General features: G+C 42.6%; 2 protein-coding genes across 2 annotated transcripts; one reads left to right on the top strand and one right to left on the bottom strand.

The window, feature by feature from the left end:
- Window positions 1-10,680: 10,680 nt before the first annotated feature.
- On the bottom strand, window positions 10,681-19,497 carry gpat3 (glycerol-3-phosphate acyltransferase 3). Its single transcript, XM_082541041.1, has 13 exons — window positions 19,381-19,497; window positions 18,055-18,227; window positions 17,876-17,942; window positions 15,630-15,918; window positions 15,134-15,208; window positions 14,968-15,057; window positions 14,793-14,886; window positions 14,568-14,683; window positions 13,983-14,038; window positions 13,794-13,879; window positions 13,566-13,694; window positions 12,413-12,492; window positions 10,681-11,884 (listed from the first exon to the last, which is right to left on the bottom strand). Exons 2-13 carry the CDS (start codon window positions 18,196-18,198, stop codon window positions 11,755-11,757), a joined length of 1,356 nt encoding a protein of 451 aa, XP_082397167.1. The 5' UTR covers window positions 18,199-18,227; window positions 19,381-19,497; the 3' UTR covers window positions 10,681-11,754.
- A 221-nt stretch (window positions 19,498-19,718) lies between these two features.
- abraxas1 (abraxas 1, BRCA1 A complex subunit) lies at window positions 19,719-23,784 on the top strand. The gene is made up of 9 exons (XM_082541042.1): window positions 19,719-19,820; window positions 20,741-20,831; window positions 20,916-20,952; window positions 21,030-21,096; window positions 21,164-21,360; window positions 22,097-22,216; window positions 22,293-22,377; window positions 22,462-22,573; window positions 23,111-23,784. Exons 1-9 carry the CDS (start codon window positions 19,740-19,742, stop codon window positions 23,359-23,361), a joined length of 1,041 nt encoding a protein of 346 aa, XP_082397168.1. The 5' UTR covers window positions 19,719-19,739; the 3' UTR covers window positions 23,362-23,784.
- The last annotated feature ends 546 nt before the right edge of the window (window positions 23,785-24,330 follow it).

The following is a 24,330-nucleotide window of genomic DNA, read 5'->3' on the forward strand; positions in this document are numbered from 1 at the left end:
ATTTTTGTGCTCTGACAACACAAGTTAAGAAACGCAATATGACCGTAATCATGGGTGATCCATAACCGGTAATTTCTAGAAAGATTTACGACCGATCTAACAAGGTTTTCAGTTAAACCGCAAAATATTGCTTTGATTAGTCAGCGTTAAAGAAATTAATGTCTTTATTTAAATGAAAATAAAGCCTTATCACGGTGGTATTTAAATAAGACAAACGATGACAGGACTTAAATAATGACCCTGTCTTTATGTTGGCCTTACATTAATATTGCTTTTTATCTCCATCCAGGATATTAATAATGGAATACTGTGGGAATTAATACTTTTGATATTAAGAGCTCAGAGCTGTGTGAGAGGGAGAAGTAAGCGCTGGGGTCGTCATTAATAACCATCATAAAACACTGAACCTGTGGCTCTTTGGTGCCTCATTGCTGATGATTGATCATGAATATTAATAACACCAAATGGCAAATAAATGGCATCGTTTAAATGCTTCATATATTACTTATCGAGGAGGTGCTTTGCACAAAGAGGCGCCGTATTTCATCCAACAAAACCGTCAAATATGCAAAAGAATATTTTACAATGAAGATAAAGGGGCAGGAAACACCTTCTCCCGAACGCTTTGTTAATACTTAAGGAATTTAAAATATTCATTTGTTTTTGTGGACATGGATTTGAATAATAGGAAAGGAAGAGTAGAAACTGTTGGCTTCTTTTTAATATTTTAGGTGTTGGAGCCTTAATTTCAGTGTTTTGGCTGCTGCCATATAGGCCTCTGAGAGAGTGACAATATTTAAATACCTGTCAAATGACATCTAAATAATCCTATAATTTCACTTGCCAAAACCATGGTTAACCTCACAGCAGCCATATTGTTGGTCCGATGATGTCAATAAAAATACAAACGGCTCCAACAGGTCCAGTTCAGGTGAAGCTAGCAGACAGCTAGAAGCTACAGCCACCTGTCAGTCAAAGAGGCCACGCCCTTAATAATGCAAACTTTAAACATAATGAACACACTGGTGACTTATAAAAACAAAAACAACACATTTGTTATGATGGAGGAAACATTTTTGCTTTCAAAAACAAATTTCTGTTTAAAGTTAATAAAAAGTAGGAGATTGATGATGCGCTGATGGAGTAAAAATGGATTTAAACGTGAAATCAAAGATGATAAACCTTTTTTATCAACTGATTTTCATGGAAAGTAGAAATGAATAAAAGCATTTGAAACAGAAACAGAACGATGTCCAGCAAACAAGTAAGTTTTCCTTTAAATTAAGCTGAAGTGATTCAGTCTGATTTAGATTAATATCAATCAACTCAAAGCTATAAGTTCGTATTATTTTCCAGATCGATTCATCTTTATTTGGGTTATGATAAACCCTTTAAAATTCCAGGAAATGTTTTGACTATAAGAAAATGAAAATGCTCTTTCCTTGTAAAACAACAGAACATGTGACTTGCTGATGTTTCTAATGGAGCTGATGAGGGAGACAAATACAGTTTGTAACCCGACGTGATCGAAGCGTCGCGGTGAGAGTGGACATGAAGAGACTGTGTCATCAATATCCTGATCACACACACACACACACACACACACTCACAGCTGTGCGCAGGCTGACAGGAAGTGGTCATAAATAATCTAGACTAAGCACCATGAGCGCGGCCTTTACCTCCCTCCTGCGACACCTCAGATATCGAACATGACATAATTCGCTGTAATAAAACCAAACGTTCACTTCATAAATTTGCATGATTTATATGGAAGCTGCAGAATGAATTCGGCATCATAAATATGCAAAAACATGAAAGCATTTTAATTTATTCTCATGTGATGGCGGGATTTAATTACTGATTGGTTTCCCTGAGCTCGCGCTCATTAGGAAATGTGCGTTAATGAAGTGAACGCCGAGCGTCTACCTTTTTATACTGTGTGCACACAGCGGCAGTGAATCTAACTTCTCATACGCTTCCATTCTTTGCAGCTTTATTTAAACGCCGGGGTCACACAGCGGGCGTACATCTGACTTTAGCAGCTATAGCGAGGTAATCAGAGTCCTCTCACGCCATCGCTCCTCCTCCTCCTCCTCCTCCTCCTCACTCTCCTCGCACACCTTCCTGGCTCTGTACAAACAGATACCTGTCACGTGTGAGGAATTGGACCGCTCCTTAACGGATTATTTACTTTTAATGGGCGGGGGGATGATGAGAAAAGCACTTAATATGTGCTCACACGAGGCGTGATGTATGGGGTCATCGTAACGCCGGCGGCACCGCCCCGGGCTGCTCGGCTGAAATAAATCTGGGAGGCTGCAAGGCTCCGCGCAGCTCTCAGACCTCAGGTCTGCGCTTCTCTCACAGAAGCACAGAAAGGCTGGACGTCAGGAGGGCAAGACGGAAATACTGGCTTCGCACGTGGTCATGGACGTCAGTTTGCATCAGGCTATGATGGAGGCAAAAAATAAAAAAATTACAAATAATACACATCTGCAGGCTAAAATATGTCAGAGACAACGCAGAAATATACATGTTTACGGCCTGATTTGAAAACTGGTTGATAATTTCACCCTGCATGACACCATATTATCTACTTGTTTAAATTTACTTTGGTAAATCATGTGAAGATTTTACATGCTGTTGGATACAAAAGCAATTCTCAAAGCACAAAATGTTTTAATCTTTCATAATTCTGGGGACGGTGGGTTCATAGCTCACCTGTTTAAATTGGCTGGAAGTTTGTATTGTTAGGGGCGTGGCCTCTTTCACACAGGACTGTAGCTGCTAACTGTCTGCTGGGCTAGCAAAGTACTAACAACCCGTCCAAGAAATCTGAGCTCCAGTTGGTGAGTGAAACTCTGAAAAAGCATTGCAGCACCCAAAACTGAAGCTTTAAAGTTTATATACATATATATGTGAGTGTGTATAATTCAACAAATTCTTGTTTTTCATGAAGAAATGCTTTTTTGTTTGTTGTGGTGTTGTCCCTCTATACCATAGGTGTCAAACTCTGGCCCGCGGGCCAAATTTGGCCTGCAGCCTACTTACATTTGGCCCGCGAAGCCATACCAAATTACTATCAGAGCTGGCCTACTGGTATTATACAGCTAATATATATATTGTTTAGTATTAAGCTTTGCTTGTTCCATATTCAGTTTTTCAGCAAAACGTGTTTGAGTCCATAAGAAAAGATTCATTCTCATATCTGGAGGAATAAATATATTTCAATAAATATTAACGTTAGCCCGCGACTTTGTTCCAGTTTTGAATTTTGGCCCACTGTGTATTTGAGTTTGACACCCCTGCTCTATACTGATCAAAAACACGTAACATGTAGTTTATGAAGCATACTTGTAAGGAGAGCAGTGTTAACATGTTAGCTAGCAGCTAAACGTCCTCCTGTGGATCATGTATTTAAATGTAATAATAAAGTAAAAACCAGCCGGGATATTAAATATGTATATGAAAGATCTTAGATGTGATTACAGCCACATTAGCGTGTGTTATAAAGCATTTATTTTGTGTGCATATTGATTTTACAGTTAGTTCCTGAGCTCCTCTGCTTCTTTCAATCGCTGAGCTGCTTCACGTCATAAATAATGGACGATCCGTTGCCGCTGTGCCGCACAGAGAAAGCAGCTCCGCGGAGTTAAATGATCTGAGGCAGGATGAAAAGCACACAATGAGCAAGAGGGAGGGTTAAATGGCCTCCCGAGCGTTTGCCGGTGGGTCGGGAACTTTGAAGCGTCTCCTCACAAACTCACCTTAAACTAGTGTCCTGCGGCAGCGGCCCCTGACCCGGCCCCACGCTCCTGACATGATTGCCTTTGTTCTGCGCAGAATATTTAAATGGCGCTCTAAAGCGGCAAGGAGCGTGTGGGTCGTAACGAGCTGCCGCTGCTAAAGCTGCAAGCGGTGCGGGGTCACAGCTCGCCGCTTAACAAAGAACAGCGGTGCCACAATGAGCCGCACCGCACATTCACTGCAATTTAGCTTGAGTAATAGATGGGGGTCACGCCGGGTCACTTTCAATTTCCACTTCAGGCAGGGAAAAATGAAAACAACTCATTTGCACATATCTGAATAATTCAGTCACTGAGAAGCGGGAGAGATGAAAATAGGAGGAAGAAGAAAGAGACAGTGTTGCACGTGGCGCGGTAATGATGGCCGGTCTCGTTGCCGCCGCCGTCGCCGAGCATAAAGGCTAATGATGAATCCGACGGAGGATATGAATCCAGATGTAAGAATAAAGCGGCCTCGCTCGGGAGGCTGCGCTGCCTCTGCTCAGCTTTTAAACTTATCATAAATGTATTAAGATTGCAGCGGGCCATGAAACAGCTGTAGACAATTAATCTTGTGCAAATCTTATCCGAGGAATTGGTTTCTGCAGAGTAACATCTGCTGCGAGGGGCGATTATTCATGGGCGCTGCCGCCGCCGTGCTTCTTTATGCATGGGGCACAATCATTGCCAATGAAGTAAAAATTTATAGTTTTCCCTGTTCAGTAAAAATAACATTCAGCAGCATTAAAACATCATCCATCAACATTGTCCGGGGGCCCGGGGCCATCCCAGGCAGCCAAATTAAAAAGTATTCATTTTGCAGAGAAGTTGCAGAGCGTGCCGGCTGATTTTTTCCCCCCGCTCTGCATCGCTGCTGCTGCTCGGAGGGAGATTGGAGACTTGGTGAGGTTGCCTTTTTTTCTGGTTGGTGGAAGAGGGGGAGATGAACCTCGTTCCCCCGGAGACGTGATCAGGAAGTGCGAGCCGTGATGGATGACAGTCGGTGTGGACGTGCCAAATATGAAGTTGGGATAAAAATGGAGCAGCGTGATTTTCGTTGAAGGTTGTTTCTGTGAGAAGTCACCATGTTCAGTGTCATCATCACATTTCCTGTGTATGAAATCAGTCAAACCTGAAAAACACTCCCTCACAGCCAGCCCACTCATTCTAGAAAGCAACTTTATTTAATGAAACAAGGGGAAACTATTATAAATATGTAAGGTACAGGTGCTCAGAGTATCAGAGAAGGAACAAATTTGGCTCTTTTTCTTTTAGTCCTCACATTGCAGAAATTCGTGGGTAAACTTTAAGGGCTCGTGTCAGCATGTGGGACGGGCAGCTGCTCGGAAATAAAAGTCTCCTCCTACCAACATTCAGAGACTAGTCCCCGTTTCTGTGCACCTCTATTAAATATCCTGAAATTATTGCATTATAAAAAAAATGTTTAAACACGTGGGGGGCAATGACTGATGTTTCATGTTTGTTTTCCTCTGTTTCTGTCCATGCTGGACTTTTTTAAGCTCACCTAACATAATTTGACCTCAGATGGCCTGAACCAGTAAAATCAGGGGATATGGTTTAAATAACAAAAATATATGAAAAAATTTAAATGTCTAAAAAAGGTTACAGGCGAGACACTAAAACGAACAGGGAGAAGTTGGAGGTGGAACTGTAACTTCTAGAGGGAAGAAGCTTTTTATGACTTTATTTGGGGCAAAATCAAAAATGTTTAACTGTTTTAATCACATGTGATTAGTAATCCTGTGCACTCTGTTTTTATGACCACTGAAACTGATTAATGCTCCAGATGATTCCCTGGAGGTGCTGAGTGCAGAGACAGCTTCTAGAAGAGTTTTAAAATCTTAAAAACAAGCGAGATGTTCAGGCATTCAGTGTCTGAACGCCAACATATTCAGAGACCAATGAATATTTGACTGTTACAGGAAGGGGCGGGTCTGACTGTTAAACTGCTTACTCATTGGTTAATTACTAATAAGTGGCATGAATGAGATTTAAAATGTAGATTTTCATATGTATGACCTAAAATGAGTGATGACCTCAGCAGCGACATGTTTACAGAGGTCAGAAAGACCTTACCTGACTGACAGGTACAGACATTCTTCACAGTTTCTGTCCTTCTGCTTTTTTTAATGTTTGAGTCATTTTCATTTTTGTTTCCTTTCTTCTTTCCCCGTTTGGTTTCTGATCATTTTTTGGTGATTTCTGTTTGCCTTTTTGTTGCACTGGCACATGTTTCAGTTTGTTGGGTTTGTTTTTTGAGTGTTTGGTTTACTTTAGGGGGTTTGTGTAATTTTTTTGGTCAGTGCATTTTGTGTCTAACTTGCTTTTTTTTTGCACATTTTGGGAAGTCAGCAAATACACTGCCACGGAGTCTTCACGAGTCAGGTTCATTCAGAAACACGTGGAGTTGTATTTTTTCTGCTTATTGCTTAACCCCATGAAGCTTTTTACAGCTGACTGTAAATGCTGAATAAGGCAACTAAAATGGATTTTCATGTGTCAGTTGAAGGAACATCAAAAGTTGAATGATTTGCTTTGTGCTGCCTGTGGAGTAGATCTGAAGTGAGACGGTAAACCTGATGTAACACAGTATTTTAATGCCTAAAACTTTACAGAAAATGTCGATAATGACTGAGTGCAGCAGCAGTCATAGGACTGCTACTGTAATACGAATGGGCCGAATGCAGACTGATAGAGATCCTCTTCTTCATTCCCCAACTGTTGTAATCTCACAGATGGCAATATCATTTACAACAGAGGCTGCGAGCTGGAGCGGCGCCAGACGCTGTCTTAATTCGACTTTGATCATCTGTAACTCTGGCTGCCTGTCACTCGTTTGGGTTTTTAAACAAGGCAAAGCAAAAAATATTCAGGCAATCAATCCTTATAGATGTTTCCGGTAGTTATTTGGAAAAATAATTAAAGTTATTGATCAGTGGAGAGTAAAATGGGGGCGATTAAGGTCGAGTTACATGCAGAATTACCAGAGGACAAAAGATCCAGAAATGTTTGTCAGACTTGCTCATACAGGTGAAACAGAGCCACCTGAGGGGGGCGCTGCAGAGCTGATCATATAACAATACTTTAAAAGCGAAAACTAGAAAGAAATTAAATACATGACAGTTTTGACACACTTCACTAGTTTTTTCTACTTTTGTATTTGTATGATGTCATACAGAGCGAATAGCCCTAATTTGGTCACCCAAGGCACAGAAGCCCCACCCATTTACAGTTACCAGGGGCAGCCAGTCAGGAGAAAGTCAGTTTAAGAGGGAGGAGCTAAAACAGCTCATTTCAGGTTAGGATGAACTGAAAGTTTGCACTGAGATTCAGTATAAGATAAAGATCGATTATTTTGAACTGTGAATCCTTTAAAACTAGCCAGGAATTAAAATGCAGAGCTGAAGTCGACCCACGGTAAAGTAACCTATTTGAATCGACTTCCACAGAGAGGTATGAACCATGTGAACTTTTTCACTATCAGATAGTACCTGTAACTTTAGTGATTCACATGGTTAGTCAAGCAAAAAAAAGAGCTTTCTGTTAAATTAGAGAAGCAGTAATGTCATCAGTTCAAATAAAATATCCACAAGCAAACGAGGCCTAAAATGATCCAAACTATAGGAAAAAATCCCACAAAGAGACAAAATAAGAAAAAACTAAGAAGTTCCAAACACAGAAAACAATTACAGACACAAAGGGTCTTCAAAGGGACCGATGAGTAAAGGTAGACACTCCCCCCCCCCCCCCCCCCCCCCCCCCAAAAAAAAACAAAAAACACACACACACAAAAAAGTGTAAAATGAGGGCAAAAGGATGCAAAAAAGCATCCTAAAGGTTCTACATCACTACAAAAACATGCACAGACCCAAAAGGTCTGAAATGTCCTCAGAGACTTAAAAATAAGCCAAAAACAAACCCAGTGACCTAAAATGATGGAAGAAATGACAGCATGATGGAGAACAGTTTTTTTAAAAAGACATACAGCATACATGGTGCAGGAGTGTGGTGTCTTCATCAGTGGAAATAAAGATGGCGGTTTGTAAGCAGGCAGTCAAAGTGGAAAAGGACTGAAACTGATCTGAAGCTGGACGTCCCCCTCCGTCTACCTGCCGTGGAGCCTGGCCTGTGTGGAACAGGCGGCCATGTTTAAACCTCGACATGTATTGTTGGACGTGACACGCTCAATTTATCATTAGTTGTGAGGGAAGAACGGATGAGTACACTTTCAATTTAGTTCCGCTGCTTTCTCCATTCATCACGCCGCTCTCATCATCCATCATCTCCACCGCCGCCATCCACGGCAAACACACGTTCATAAGTTTAATGCAATTAATCTTCATGCTAAGATAATTTCATATTAATGAACCACGGCATTTATTTGATTATTGCTTTGATGAAGTCGACGGGCCCAGCGTCGCCGCTGAGCGTGAAAGTGGGAAGATTTGAAGTGTTTCCTTTGTGTCGGCGCTCTGCGGAGGTTTATGTGCGTTTCCCAGCGAGCGCCTTCTGTCTTCATACAACAAGCCCTGAGAAATTGGAAAAGTTGCAGGAATAGATAGGAGGTGACCTGGAAACAAAAGCAATCAAGGATAGAGGGGGATGTGGGCTCCGCGGCGGCCGCCATCAGCCCGCGGTTCAGCCACACTGTCAATAAAAGAAGAAATACCTTTTGAGGCATGAGGCCGAGGGCAAAGAGGAGTCTGCAATTTCACACCTTCATGTACCCTGCCGGAGGACATTTTTCATGCGACTCCACCTCCTCACTCAGCGAGCGCCGTCAAAGCCTCACAGCAGATTGTACACATAACAAACACGGAGAAGGGGATTGGACGAGGAGGACGGCCGCCGTATCAACGCATGACAACATCATTATTTCCCAAACTAAATAAGCTGGAATTTAACCACAAATCAATCCACTTGAAGAACTTCAGACTCAATTGTCGCTCAATCACAGCAGCAAGAAAAAAATCGATTCTGACCAATTAATGCCTGTTTCATTAGAGTATGCAAATGAGAGGTGCCGTCAGAGGCTCGGTCTTACATTTCCCCCTAATGGACAACGCCGACACTCACAGGAAGCTGTCACGGTCTGCTCTCGGCCCACTTTCATTTTAATAATGACCACTCAGACACAACAACAACACAACAGCCACACAGAGGTACAGAAACGACCCAAAATGGCACTAAACCTGAGAAATTACTTCAAATGATGCAAAAGAACATTTTACAGAAACAACATGCAGTAAGGCCAAACATCTTTAAAGGGACTCTGTGTCCAAAAGAAGACACGAAATATAACCACGGACATAAAATATTTTCAACAGCGACACATCAGTAATTAGTGAACCCACAAAAACAACCACACAAATAAGACCCCATCATACTGAAAAATACAATTAACCCAGTCACACTCCTCCAGGTGTCCCTGTCACTGAGTGGAGGGGACCAGCATCACTGTGGACAACTCCAGAGGAGACATGTTCCTTCCCCACTAAATAGGCCACTCCACCTTCCCTGCAGGGCGATCCTTACAGCTAGTTCAGGGTGAGCCAACCCTGGCCTCGCCGGGGAAGTCCTAGTCTCACCAGATGATGTCCCTGATCCAGGTGAGGGTTCTGGGTTTTCTCACAGGATCAGTTTGGGAGACTCATCCAAGTTCAAACTGCCCTCATTAAAACATCATGGAGGGACTACGCGACTGATTTTTCGACATTGAATTTTTTTTTTTTTTTGGTTTATTGACATGGTTTTTAATAGTTAAGCAACACATTTTTCATGTTTTGTCATGCTGTGAAATGTAGAAATACTACTGTGTGCAGTAATTTGAGTGTGTCCATATAAAATAAGCATAAATAACCCCAAAATGAAAATACTCATTACTGATGTGAGTAGCAGTAACTTTACCTCTGCTTATAATGATCTGTGCAGCAACTGTTTTTCATACCTAATGATGCTATGACGTACCAATAATATGTAAATAACTGTGTTATGAGTAGACTCTCCGTCTATGTACACTTTTACTTTTCTCATAGTTAACCTCAGAAAATGAAGTTGTCGTTTTATTTTCCACAGAAATCATGAGAATATTGTTCCCATGATTTCTTTTATACCATGTGAGGCTCTGATATCCCGACGTCCTTTCCCGGCTGCGTGTCGTACCGTATGTGTTAAAGTGGGGTCGGAGCGAGTCCGGCTTCAGGAATCGATCGGCCCCGGGAGCTGGACCGGACCTCGTCTGCATCACATCCATCAGAGCGGCGGCACAGAACAGATGGCAGAACGATGTATTTAAAGGCATTACACTCGAGCTAATGGCGAGCCTTAGAGGGAACAGTCATTTACCCCTGTGAGTGGTCACTTCCCAGCACAGCGTCATTTAAAATGATGTCCGCCGCCCGATACACTCTCTTGGATTCAATTTGGAAATGTATTCATATTTACTCAGCGTACCTGCATTGCATTTGTATGGATCAGTCGGGGTAAACGTAAAACTGAGCAAATTGAATCAACATATTGGGACGGGGCGTACGTGGGGGCGTTAGCGAGCAGCCGGGGTCAGCGCGATGCCTTTTATGATGTCCCCCTGAAATCTATCTGAATCACATTAAATTGGATCTAAAGATGTGCAGACACATACATCACAGTAAATGGTGGTGGAGCAGCGCTCGCCAACAATCCCACCTCAACAATCGGGTTATGGGATCGGCTTTAGATCCTATTAATAATTCACAATCTTGTTAGGGGAGAACAAACATTTCTGTTCAGGCTATTCCAGCTGTGGGATTGTTATTCCAGGCGGTGGCGGCGGCCTCGGCGTGAGCACAGAGGCTGTGAAATGTAAGCCGTCCGTGTGTGGAAGAATAACTCCATGTTATTTCACAGTCTCTGCTTTCTTTATTAAAGCGCCGTCACAGTAAACACATCGCCTGCCGGCTCCCTCTCAAGGCGAGGACCTCAGAGTCGGTTCTGAAGTACAGACGCGGCCTCACGTGACTCATTTAACCTCCGCTAACAGGTGACAAAATATTAACACATGTGGAATACTGGAGTAAAGTAACCTGAATACTTCGAACTCGAGTCCATTTTGCAGTAACCTTTAAATCTTTTTTCTCCCAAAACGTCTTGTCATTTATGTTTGTAATTAAAAACATTTTTGTATTATTCCAAATAATAAAATAATTACATGGATCCTAAATATTCTGATTATTTTAATAAAGAAAGAAAAGGTAGACTGACCTCTCACCTCAGTGAGGACCTCATCCCAACCCTGCATTACATCATCTCTGATGTGGGCAAATATAAAAATAATCATAAAAAAGTTTGATGTTTGTTTAGTTTTCCCTCTGCCTTTTTCTTTCTTTTCATTTTACAAACTATTTTATATATATATATATATATATATATATATATATATAGGTAGGTAGGTTGTAATATTGTAATAATGTTTACTTTCTTTACTATGTCGATCTCTGTTTAGATTCTTTTATTATTTTTCTTGTTACTGCAGAAGGGATTTGTTGAAAAATGTGGATTATTTATCTGTATGTGTGTGTGTGTGTGTGTGTGTGTGTGTGTGTGTGTGTGTGTGTGTGAGAGGTTTATGGTGTGTTGTGTGTAGACACACAGATGAAATATTTCTTCGTCCATGTGAGAAATAAACAGTGAGCAAAAGTGTCAGTTTGGTTCAGATGTTTGTACAAAAGTTAAAATCAGACACAGCGATGATGATAAATCATCCTCATCTGTGTGATGAAGAGTTCAGTCCTGGCAGCTGATGATGATGATGATGAAGAGGAGGAGATGAGCAGCTGGATGGGTGATTGTGTTGTGTCATGCTGCCTCCTGCTGGTGGAGATGCTGTCCTGCACCCACAGTCTGATGTGGCATTCAGGTCTGTCCTGTAAAGTCTAAAATCAGATGACCGAGTTTTGCTGTGACTGATTGTTTATGATTGATCGTCTCTGCGGGTGTGTGTGGCACTGATGCTGTTCTGCCTGACGATGACCCTGCTGTACATCTTCTGCTGCTCTTCCTTATACGCGTCCTTCACCTTCCCTCGCTTTAGGCTTCCGTCCCTGAAATGGAGAAAAAAAAAATCAGGAAGGAAGTTTTCACTGAGAATCTCAATCTTGCAGTTTCTTCGAAATAGATTGAAAAACAGTAAAAGATGGTTTTCGACACAGAATTGATGCTGTCATGGATTATAAATATCATATAGTCATAACTTCGGGACTCAAACACAAAAAACTACTCATTAATTTATTATTTACAGCGCGTAATCATTTGCTTGTTAGTTTTATTGAGTCGTGCGGACACGTCACTTTAAATGAGCCCTTTTCTCTGTGAGCTCGCTCGGCTGAGAGAAAATGGTCCCTGCTGCTGAGGTGAAATCCTTCAGCTCGCTGTATGTGAAAGCAGACGTCGCCACGACTGACACCTACAAACCGGGACGAACAAACTAAATCTAACGTTCAGTGTTTGATTCAGAACAAAGTTGTTATTTCATCATTTAAAAAAGTGTTTTCTATCTTTAAACTGTTGTAATGTAGATACAAACTTCAAGTGAGATGTACTTAACTGTACTGAGTAATCTGAGTACTCACCATGCCAGGTCAAGCAGTCCTCCCCGACAAGCAACGGCAGATTTCACTCTGTTGGCAAACTGGACTGCATCCTCTCCATCCTGAAAACACCCCGCGGTCATGTTAGCTGTGATCACATGACTCTCACAATCTGTGTGTGTGTGTGTGTGTGTGTGCGTGTGTGAGAGAGTGTGTTTATGCTTCGGTAACACTGCTTTTAAAAGCCCAAATGGCGAGCAGCACAGCATTTAACTCCTCGTCTTCATCTGCAGAGCTGTCATCACCATCATCACCCTCCATCAAAAGAGACGCTGGAGGGCGATGATGATGATGCTCAGGTGTTACAGTGTCACCTTCCTGACACAGTGAAGCAGATGCTGCCCCAATCAGGTCAGAGTGGGAATTACAGCATGGGCAGATCACTGAAAATCAAAGGAAAGCGCTCAAACCTTCAGACGTCAGGCCTTCAGGAAGTCCAGACTAACTCTGGATGAAACACAAAATAATTCATTGGGTTAACCCTCTGGGGTCAACAGACACTTTCTAAGGATAGTGCTCGTTATAACTTGCTGCTGAAAAACAAACAAAACAAGAAAAAAAACCTTTTCCTATTGGTGGAAAAATGTGATGTGCTCCTCGTCTTATAGTGGACAGAAACTATTTTTTGGAGTGGCACAAGTCATTTGTGTGGCATCTTATTGTGAGGGTTATAGAAAAAACGCCCGAGGCACTGGCTGCATTTTTAGGTAAATGGTTGTATATAACTTTGTTGTTTGCAACTCTTGTGCATAGGTTTCTAAACAGTACAATTTCTATGCGCTTTGCACTTTGTGTCTTTATTGTGTTTCTATTTGAGGCCTTTCAGTATTATTGTGTGTGTGTGCGTTTCTCATCAGTTAACAGTTAATGTTTGCTATATTAGTGTCAAATGATTTATGCTCAGACGTTTGGTGATGTAAACGTTGGTGGGAAGTTTGTTGGTCACAAGCAGAACGTCGATCAGCTGATCTTTTCTACCTGTTGTTTCCTGTGAGGTCATGTGACGGGTGACCCCTGATGGATTAATCAGTATGTGTGTGAAAGGTTAAAGGCCAAAAATATAGTTTAATTTCCCCACTCGTACTTCAGATCCCTCACTGGGGTGTTTCTAGAGACGTTGACCTCCGAGGCGTACCTGTATGGTCATGGGTGGGAGGTACCACACATTGACGACGATGGCCCAACTGGTCATGGTGCGCAGCAGATAGCTGACCATGTTGTACTTGCTGCTGTTCCAGAAAGCATCACCCAAGCGAGGGTCGTACTGAGACACAAAGGGAGTGAAGGTGAGTCAGGTTCTCAAAGCTGATTGGCTCAGGTAAAACATTCTCTGGACTAATCGATCATCGTGCAGCTTTGCTACCTTGATGGCGACGGGATGGATCGTTCCTCCGATCTCAAAGCTGCCCTTCTTAAACATCATGACCGACGTGTTGTTGATACAAGTTCCTGTTACAGAGACACAAACAGACAATATACAGCCATCAAATCATGATTATCATTACCACCACCATCATCATCATCATCACCACCACCATCATGTGACGCTGACCTTCAGGAAATATAAGGATGGGAAGTTTGGTCTTTGCTGCTACGTGAGCTCTGAGCCTGAGAGGAAGCACACGTCAGTGAGTCATCAAACACATCTGCATCAACACTTTCACAAAACAGCTGTAATTACAGATGTTCCCATTCTCTCGCTGTTTGACTGTAATGTGGTCACAAACCCTGAGTGTGACCCTCGAGCTCGAGGCTGTGGTGAGCATTTAGTTCACAGGAAGTGACCCTGGATCAATTCAGCTGACTCATCAAAGCGTTACGCCACACGGCCGCAGCTCGCCGAGGAGACAGCAAGGTAAACATCAACAGTTGATCATCAGCAGCTCGGCAGAGGATGAAACACACGCACAAACATACACACAGGCTCCTGATCCACCGGCTCTGACAGGCAGAGCCACGCTGAACTACCTCCTGAGCCAACGGAACAAATTAAAGGTCACGGTGCTAAAAATGTGTGATCATACGGGCCGCACCCAGCTGTCACTGATGTCAGAGCATCTCCACCATCACGGTTTGGAGCAGAAATAAAAACGTCTGACTCTGTCTGGCAGGTGAAATCGTTTACAGTCAGCCTCACCTGCTGGTCACCGCGTGGCGGTCTTTCATCTCCGACCTCTCAAACCAAACATGAGGGCACGACCTCACCATCGACCTCTGGATGACCCCCATCAGACCTCCATGAATCTGCCCCACCTGAGGACAACATAGCATCAAGACAACAGAACACACACACATGTACAAACACACAAAGGCACGCCGACACACACACATAAACACACACCCACGCACGCATGACACTTACCATGGCATAGCAGCCGTCATTGGCCAGGATCACCACATCGATGGGCGTGGTGTGATTAGCCACGCAGATCCCTCCTTTCTGAGGTCGGTTCTCTCTGCAGAAAGAAACACGTGTTCAGATCGACAGGAAGTGCTCGACAGGAAGCACTTGACAGGAAGCGATGAAGTGGACTGACTTGTTGTGGTAGCGGATGGTGGCCGACAGCGCCCGGGCACAGATCCTGTAGCAGGTCAGGTGGACAACTTCGCTCAGCCAGTACTTCACACTGAAACAGATGCACATGCTCAGTCTGTGCCTCGCCGAGGCAGTCACCAAAGCTGTGAACCGTGGAAGCGCCATACCTGTTCTCAGGCAGAAATCCAACTAGAGTCGTTCCAATCACAAGCCACGAGAGGCCGATGATGGCCAGAGTAATCCTGCAGAGACATGAGGAGGAGAAGGTGAAAATCCCCCTGATCAGAACTGTCTCACTTTTATTCACTGAGAAGGCCTCAGAGAGAAAGTAGCTCTGTCACCTGGTTTCTGAATGATGGGTGTAACCATACAAACTGCACATGTACAGACTGCACTGCGGTGATGATGGTTTGGAGATAATTACAGCTAACTGCTCATCTATTATCTGTTTTCTCACCAGTGATGTGTTACAGTGAGCAGCACTTCCTGTTTATTAGTTAAAAGCAGAAGATGTAAGCACTGGAGTGACCTGAGAGCACTGAAACGTGCCTCTGGCTGAATTGCTTCACCGCTGTGAGAGCTGCTGTTCCTGTTGCAAAGGCCAATGATGCTGAAATCAGTGCCTCCCCGGGTAGGTGAGAGGTCGAGCTGTGACACACTGACCTGAGAGGGAAGAGGACACAATAGCGCACGAACACGCCGATGCCCCAGAAGATGGTGAGGCGGAGGCTGATGTAGCGGAAGTTCTGGTTGGTGCGGGTCAGGAGGTTCCAGGAGGCCAGCTCCTCAGAGGAGAAGCGCTGGGTCACCTGGTCGTCCACGATGCTCTCCAGGCCCTTCTTGCAGAAATACAAGGCGTCACTCAGAGCAAACTCACCGCCTTCCAGAGACCGAGAACGCCGCAACTGCTCCATCTCCTCCTCCATCGAGCCCTCTGCTCGCTCGATGATCCCTGAGTCATCAGAGAGTTTCAGAAAGAGTTCAGCAGGACCAGAGTTTAACAAAGACACAGTGGAGACGAGAGAGGAAGGAACAAAGAACAGCACCGCGTTTAGTCTCACTGTCTTTATTTGAGCATATATCATGTATTTTCATATGTTTTATCAAACTCCTCCTGTCTCTGTGATTTTCTTTTAAAAGCCTGTGTGACTGTCTTGATGCATGATCAATCATCCAGGTAAGCAAATCTCAATCGTTGATTCTGTTCATCTGGATTCTTCAGTGGGAGAAACATTTCATCATCATCCAAGTGATTTCTTCAGTCTCAGCTGACTCCAGGTTTCCAACCTTTGAACAGAACCTGACTGCAGGTTTCCCCAATCTTATAAACAGTACATGTGCATACTAACTGAAACTAGCACCACTGGTGAAAAATGGGCTGTGAGGTCAGTTCCTTAATCTTAACCATTGCAGCCATTCCCCAACTCTCTGTAAATGCTACTCATGGTCATAACAATGATCATGAAACTGACCTCACATTGTTCGTCAGTGGGCTGGTTTCAGGCAAATTTACTGTTTACAAGATTGGGGAAACCTGCAGTCAGCTGAGACTGAAGAAGTCACTTGGATGATGATGAAACGTTTCTCCTACTGAAAACATCAACTCTTTGAGAACCAGTGTGATTGTTTCTGTGTCGCTATGTGTTTTCATCTGTTTTGGGGGTCATTTTGTTCTCTGTGTGGTGGTTTTGTGTCTCTCTGTAGTTGTTTAGAGTCTCATATTTTTTGTTGTTGTCATGTTTGTGTGTCTTCCTGTTTCCATGTCTTTGTCCTTGAATTAACCCAGAGGGACCTGAATGACCTTTTTTTTAAACGTTGGTCACTTTCCTGTCCTTAAGGACGTTTGACTCTGTGTGAAAGGTTCTTGTATTTATTTCTATTTTTTTTTCTGATCTTGTGCCTCAGAAAAAGTTTGCAGTAAATCTGTGAGGCCTACAGGCTGTTAAGGGTTAAACCTCTGACACAGCAGCAAAGCAGCAGTACCTGTGTTTGTTATTAACGTGTGTGTTAGTGTGTGTGTCTGAGTTTCTCAGGCTTCTGTTTGACCAGCGTTATGTAAGCAGCTGTTGCATCATCATCCTGAGACGAGCCATGTGCTTCTCTCCCTGACCTACAGCCCAACATCAGATGCTGCAGCTGACCAATAGGAAGCCCCCACCCTCGGGGCACAGCGTCACGTGATCTGTGCTCGCAGCCCAAACATCCAAACAGGAACAGGAGCTGAAACTCCAAGCAGCAGCACAGAGGAATCTCTTTCTGCTTTTAAAGTCTTGTGCGCCACATCAGAACGGAACAAAAGTTTGATCAGTCATGAGATCAACGGGATTATTGGTTTATTTAATAAATACAGTTTCAATTTGACCAAATGTGATCATTTAACATAGCGATTCACTGTTTAAAGCCTTAAAAATCTAATTTTAGTTTTTTCAAATATTATTCTAATGTTATTAGAAATTATTTATTGTAAAAACATTATTATTTCTGATTTTTATTATGACACGGATTATGACAATATCCAACGGCTTTGTACCTCATTTATTATAAATATATGTATATATATATTATGTATATATACATATATATTATAGTTTCTTTATTTAAAGTGTCTTTTTAAAATTAGATTTATATAATTATATAAAAATGTTATTATAAAACATATATACATGACATATACATAATTTTATTTTGATGTTTTTTATTCCCTGTTTAAAATATTTTTCCTGTTTTTATTATATTTGTTATTGAGGACGATGAGTTTTTATCTGACAGCTTTTGCTGTCCGGTAGTTTTTACATAAATGTGAATAATCAAACTTCTCTGATGATGTATTTCTACGTCTGATCATTAGTCATTATTTATTGATTAACTGACACACTGAATGTTTTCTGCTGTGATGCGAGCAGACTCACCATTGGGCAGCGGTGCGGGTACGCTGGGCTGCTCCTCGCGTCCTCTCTGGATTCGTATCGTGGCCCACTGCAATGTTATTAGGACAGATGACCTCTGACCCCACTCTGCCGCTGCTGCTCATTGCACAACTTTACACACATGTTGACCATAGACATGAATTCCTCTGAGGACAGCTTACCTCAAGGAGTTTAACCAGGATCTGGATGTAGACGCTGGTGACACCCAGAGAGAGGCCGAACATGGCGGGCAGCGTGATGAAGAACACGACTACAAATATCCACAGCTGGAAAACAGCCACGGCCACGGTCCACAGGTCCTCCATTGCTGACAGCTTGCAGGTCACCTCATCATCTGCAAACAGGAGGTTAAAGGAGGCGTTCCCATCATGTTCCCCTGAGGACGAACCAAAAACGCTCTGACCTGCTCCCCATCACCTCCACCACAGTCAGCATGCCATCCTTCTCCCCAATATACTTTCATTCTTTGACTTTCCAGAACAGAAGTAAATGATCATTGAATAGGAACAGCTTTATTCATTTCTATGCTGATGACAGTTGTTTACTAATCAGCTCCTTCTGCCAACAAAATTCTGTCTAATCTACTTACAGGATCTTCTTCTAAACATTTTAAGCTCCAGATTCTAAAAAGTTTTTAAAACTATTATTTCAAGCAAAAACGTCAAAGAAAAATAACATAACATATAATACATAACAACTTTAAGGTACTTATGCTCAAGTATTTCTGCTTTTTTATTATTCTATAATACTCCAGACCTTTTCAGTTATGACTGTAGATTTATTTTGGGAGTTTTTATGATTATCATCTTTCTTTCTGACCTGCTTTTAACTAAATGTGCTAAATGTGCTCATGTATCGTGTATATGTATAAAACAAAGTCTTATACAAATGAAAGAACATTTTAATTCATATTACAGCTGTTGCTGAATTGAAGTTATAATAATAGAAATATTTTAGGTTTCTGTTTGTTTGTTTTTTACCAACAAAACATCAAATATTTGATTGAATATAGGTTAAAAATGTGAATTTCATATTTGTCTGCTTTTAAATGAGAGGAAGGTGAAGAGTTTTGACTATTGCGTGAGAAAGACAAATAAGGCATTTCATTATATCACAGGCTGTTTAAAAACCAAGTGCACATATTTAACTAATGCATAATTAATACATATATGTTTACAGCCCTTTTAAAACACATATAACCCTTTAAAACTTGTAATTTAATGTAATATAAAAACAACAAATTTTAATTGACATAAAAATTTATAATGAGAAAATGACCATTTTGAACTCAGAATGAAATCAGTTGTTAACTACAGGTTCATATACTGACTATAAAACAGTCACTCACAGCAGTAAATGAAGTAGTTTTAAAACTTTAGCAGAACAATCAGTTTAGCTGTTAAAACAACAACAACAACAACAACAACAAACATTCAAAACTATGATTATTAAACAGCCTGCGGTGACTCTGGAAGTTTAACTCTTACCTGTAATCGAGTATTTGTACGTTTCAAATCCAAAGTACCGTTACAGGAGTGAATTACTAGAGCTATTGTTCGGATAAAGGAAGTTAGACCCGGTAGTCCGACTATCTAAACTGAACTAACCCGGGTTACCGGGACAGGACCCCCACAGAAGGCCCTGTTTCAGTGGAAGTGTGCCTAGGAGCGAGGAGAGGCGAGCGGGTGCTGCTGTCCGGAGAAACTGAACCTTCAGCCCGCTGGTTTTATGGTTAGCTCGCTAACCAGCCCGCTCCTCCTGCAGCGGAGCCTGCTGCGCACGAAAAAAATTCGCAGCGTATGACTGCGCGTATGTGACGCGTCTGTGTTTGTGATGAAACGGCATCATGGCGGAGCCCACTGTCCGCTTGCCCGGGATCGTTTTAGCTTCCCTCATGTTTCAGCACGTTAACAGTGACTCCGATGTGGTAATGAGCTCTTTTACTCGTCATTAAAACTGATGAATTCTTATTGAGCCTTTGTGGGTGATTATGTAGTATTATTGGGAAAGCTAGCAAATAGAACAGACGCGCCAGGTGTTAGTATCAGGCTTTAAAGTTGATAAATTCGTATTTATTAGTTTAATTATTCGGATTTCAGCGTGTCGTTTGATGCAGCGAAGAACAGTTTGTCGTCTAAGTGAAGTCAAAACTCCCCCTGTGGTGTTTCTTCAACTTTTAAACTAGCTAACCGCTCTCAGGTTCCAAACAAACCAGACTCCATTCAAAAATCTACTAATTTAACCAGGTCCCGGTAAGAAGTCAAACAGTGTAAAACATATTAAAAAATATTTTAATATTCAGACAGGTCTGTAGGAAAATTCGGTACATCCATGATCCAACACGGAACGATTACGCGAGTCGAGTTTTGCATGAAACCCGAGATGTTACTGCTCCTTTTCAACCATTCCCGTCGGTGCAAACCACACTCCATTCACAGATTTTAGGTTTTAATGTAACACCGATTATTATTATTCGTGCACTTTTAAACAGATCCCCAAATTAACGATGATCTGTTGGTAAATTCGGCATATGGTTAATCCAACTACTGAATCTTACTGAAGACATAATTTAATTGAAAAATTGGTGCTCAGTTCTCGTCCACCACCGTGTTTCAGAATACACCAGACTACATTTAAAAAATGTAAAGTTTAATGAAAATGGCTCCTGACAAGAAAACGTTAGCGTGAAACATAATCAAATACATTCAAGTATTCAGGTAGGTCTGTTGGTAAATTTGGCATATATTTTAATATTTGTGTAAAAATGCTGTAGCTGAAATGATTATATTCAGTAAACAAATGCTTATAGATGTAGGGTTTTTATATCTGGTTTTATTCATCCATCAGGAGGGGTTGATCCTCGGAGAGAGCAGGTTTGACGAGCAGGTCACCATCAGCGACTCTCAGGCCGATCACATCCACATCGAGGAAACATACAGTAAGTGCATCGCAATTAACTGTACGGTTACACGAGTACTACAGTTACTGGTACACTTTTAGGAATGTCTGTTTTCTCTGACAGACGTCCAGAAGCACATCGCCTGCCACAGACTGAACACGTGAGTGATGCATCGTGACGTAATCATGCCATCGTGTGTGTGCTGTGTTCTTATGTAAAGGTGTGTCTGTGTGTCAGTCTGTACAGCAGGGATGGACAGGTGAACGCGGAGGAGCTACACAAGCTGCTGGCAGAGAACAAGCAGGTGAGTGGGGTGGGGAGAAGGTTTCGGCATGATGCGATCATGTGATTGACGTGTTCGGCTTGTGAAGGAGAGCGTGATCGGCTGGTACCGGCAGCGCAGGAACTCGGAGCAGCAGATGACCTTCAGAGAGAAGCTGGTGCACGAGAACCTGAAGAGCGCTCTCTCCAACCCTCACATGATCTTTGTGCTGCTGACTCCCACCAAGACGACACCGCCAGGCTCCACGCACAGGATGGAGTACTCGGCCTTCATCTCCCGCAGCAGGTGGCGCTCTGAGTATACCTGAATATCTTTATATCAGCTTGCTCTCTAGCGTTGTCTCTTAATCCTCTACAAAGACACATCATCTCATAGATTTTACCCAAATGTGGAGTTTGTGTTGTGGGAGGTTGCTCCTTTGGTGACATTTGAAATCAGTCCACAGAGTTAGCAAAGGTGGGCTTTTTTTTTTTTTTTTAAGTTATTAGATTAAAATAATCTACCCCAGGGCTCCAGAACGATGCCCTGAGGAACACCATCAGAATCTGAGACTGCCAAACCTCTGTCTGCCTGAAGTTCCCGTATGAAACCTCTTAAAGATAATTTTTACTGTTAAAGCTGATCAACCAGGTCACTGCCACCTGTTTGTGTTGGATGAATGTTTCTTAGTTTTATATAAAAAGAAAAGAAAAAAACCTCATTTTACTCAGCAGGTGCTGGCAACTTAAATATCAGAAGAAACTGAGTGTGAATGAAGTGAAATGTTGTATAATTATTAAAATGCTCCAGTTGGCTTTTAAAGTGAATAAAAACAACTGGGAGGCATTCAGGGACACTGGTGAGGCTTTAAGGTCAGTCACAGAGGTCTAAAACATCTCAGCTTTGGGTGAAGCAATCAGGTCAGGTAGAGGAACGTTGAATGAAAACAGGTAGGTGGAGGCGGGTGGACAGCTCGGTGTTTCCACGTTTAACTGACTCGTGTCTTTTCCTTATGGTTTGTGTTTCTTCTTCTCCTGTGGAGGCACTTCATGAACGTCCCCGTGCTCATCACCAACCTCGGCCTCCTCGAGCAGCTTTCTTACTGGAAGGTGTCGGCGCCGTGCTCTGCAGCCGGTTACAGCCTCACAATGAAGAAACACGGGTATGCCCCGCCCACGCTGGCACGTTTACACCGTGTCTGTGTTTCTGCTGGCATAACTGAGATCTCTTTGTTTCAGGTCAAAGTTCTTCTGCTCCAGCGGGCTGCTGAAGGAGGTGAACGAAGTGAATAAGATGAACGACTCGCTGCAGGTGGAGCTGCAGGTGAGCAAAATTGTCAGAGCACCTGAACTTCCTGCCACCTCACTTCCTGTTTGATTCACTCTGCATCCTTCTGTTTGTGAACAGAAAACGTGCAGAGACGTGGAGGAGAGCGAACGCCTGGTCGAAATGCTGCAGACGGAGGTGTCAGCCCTGAGGACGAAGCTCAGAGAGAGACAGCAGAGCGAATCAGGAAAAGGTTTCAGATTATTTTATCTAATCTCACACAGCAGCGGGATTAGATGAATTTCCGGTATCTGCCTCTTCCCGACACCAGAGACACGTCTCAGGATCAGCCCAGCATTTTAAAAACACAACGCAGAAACTCTTTCCGTGCTAACATGTGGACAAGGAAAACTGAGAGTTAGTCTCATAATGTCAAAGGTGTTGTGTGATTTGTGGGCTTTTGATTGGCCAGTATTTTGTCGTGGTTAGGTCTATATCACTGCGTGTTGCTTTGGCGTGCTCTCCACAGACTGTGAAGTCGCTCTTTGCATTTTCATGGAGAGAATTTTTCGATTTTTTCATATTTTAAAAATTCGACCAGTTAGAAATTAAAATAATAATAATGATGAATATTTGGTTCGCAGTGATAATTAAAGTGGTAGGTGAAGGTGAAAACCCTGACAGGAGAGGAAAAAGGAAGTGCCAGTTTAATGTCTTTATTTAAAATCACGGTTGGCTGATGACCTGCAGTAAAAATGTTTCTGAACTTTTGCACTTTCTCCATGAACAGAAAGCGCCGCCGACCCCGGCGAGCCAAGGAAAAACCGGCTGCTTCAGGAGGCCGTCAGGGCGCTGCTCGCCTCCTCGCCGCTCTTCCACACTCAGACGCTCACGCTGCAGGGACTTCCTGTTCCTGACCACACAGATGACATTTCCACGACAGCAAGGGAGGCGCCGCCGCCGAGCGCAACAAACTGCCGTAAAAGGTTGAGGGAAATGCTGCCAGAGAAGGAGAGGAAACGCAGGAGGAGCAAGAGCTGAGTCCAGGACGTATCCAAGTTCTGTCGGATGTTTTTGGAACCGGTCTGTTTAAAAGAACTGTTATTGATAAAGTTTGTTTCAAAAAAGGACAGCAGAGGTTCTTTTTACCTGAGCAGGTGTAAAGTTCAGACTCTTCACGCTCAGATGGAGGACTGGTTTGATTTAGACTTCCAGCTGTGACACTTTGGTGTTTGTTCCAGATGTTCGGTTTTAGAGTCATCGGGTTTTTACCTTTTCTTTGGTTTCAAAGTTTTTGCCTGACCTTCAGTTGATCTCGCGCTCACAAAGAAACTGTTTCACACTGCGTTTTATTTTTCACTGTAAAGGATGAAGCGTGCGTTCCATTAAAGGTCTGACCGTGTGCGGTCATTCGAGTTTATCTTCAGACTGCAGCAGAAATCATAAAGCTCTGAATTACACAAACCTGCCTGTTTTTATTTTCTGTTTCATATAAATCAGAGGAGTCAAACATGTGGCTTGGGGACCAGAATCAGCCCACGACAGAGTCCGGTCCAGTCCAGGTGGTGGTGAGAACTCTAAAAACTGATGAAATGCAAGAAGAGTTTTCTCCCACAGCCGGTCTCACCGGCTCAATGAGGCCAACTGATTTTTCTCCATAAACACGAACCTTCTGGGTTTTACCGGCTCTGTACGAGGCGACGGGACTTCAGAGATCCCGGGTTACGTTAGTTCACGCATTGTCTTTGTTTTAAACTCCAGTGACACAAACTTTGAAAGAGAATCCAGGAAAACAATATTTCAGTCATTATTTTATAGATAGAATATTTTATAGATTCTCTGTTTAGTGTGATGTTTGAAGGTCTTCAGATGACGTCACAACCTTTCAGTTTTCAGAAGGTCCAAATTAAAAAAAAAAAAAAATTAGCAAGTGTTTTTAAAGTGTTTAAACTCCTTCACATTAAGAAACCGTGCAGAGGTGTTTACTCTGATGAGGACACGCTTCACGTT

This window comes from Aulonocara stuartgranti (assembly GCF_965226115.1).
Source record: "Aulonocara stuartgranti genome assembly, chromosome: 7".
NCBI lineage: Eukaryota > Metazoa > Chordata > Actinopteri > Cichliformes > Cichlidae > Aulonocara > Aulonocara stuartgranti.

Coding starts and splice junctions, on each gene's coding strand:
- gpat3 (XM_082541041.1), bottom strand. CDS start 18,198: ATGGAGGACCTGTGGACCGTGGCCGTGGCTGTTTTCCAGCTGTGGATA. Junction 17,943..18,054: donor TCCTGGTTAAACTCCTTGAG/GTAAGCTGTCCT, acceptor ATAACATTGCAG/TGGGCCACGATACGAATCCA. Junction 15,209..15,629: donor TGTGTCCTCTTCCCTCTCAG/GTCAGTGTGTCA, acceptor ATGTCTCTGCAG/GATTACTCTGGCCATCATCG.
- abraxas1 (XM_082541042.1), top strand. CDS start 19,740: ATGGCGGAGCCCACTGTCCGCTTGCCCGGGATCGTTTTAGCTTCCCTC. Junction 21,361..22,096: donor GCCTTCATCTCCCGCAGCAG/GTGGCGCTCTGA, acceptor TCTCCTGTGGAG/GCACTTCATGAACGTCCCCG. Junction 22,378..22,461: donor CGCTGCAGGTGGAGCTGCAG/GTGAGCAAAATT, acceptor GTTTGTGAACAG/AAAACGTGCAGAGACGTGGA.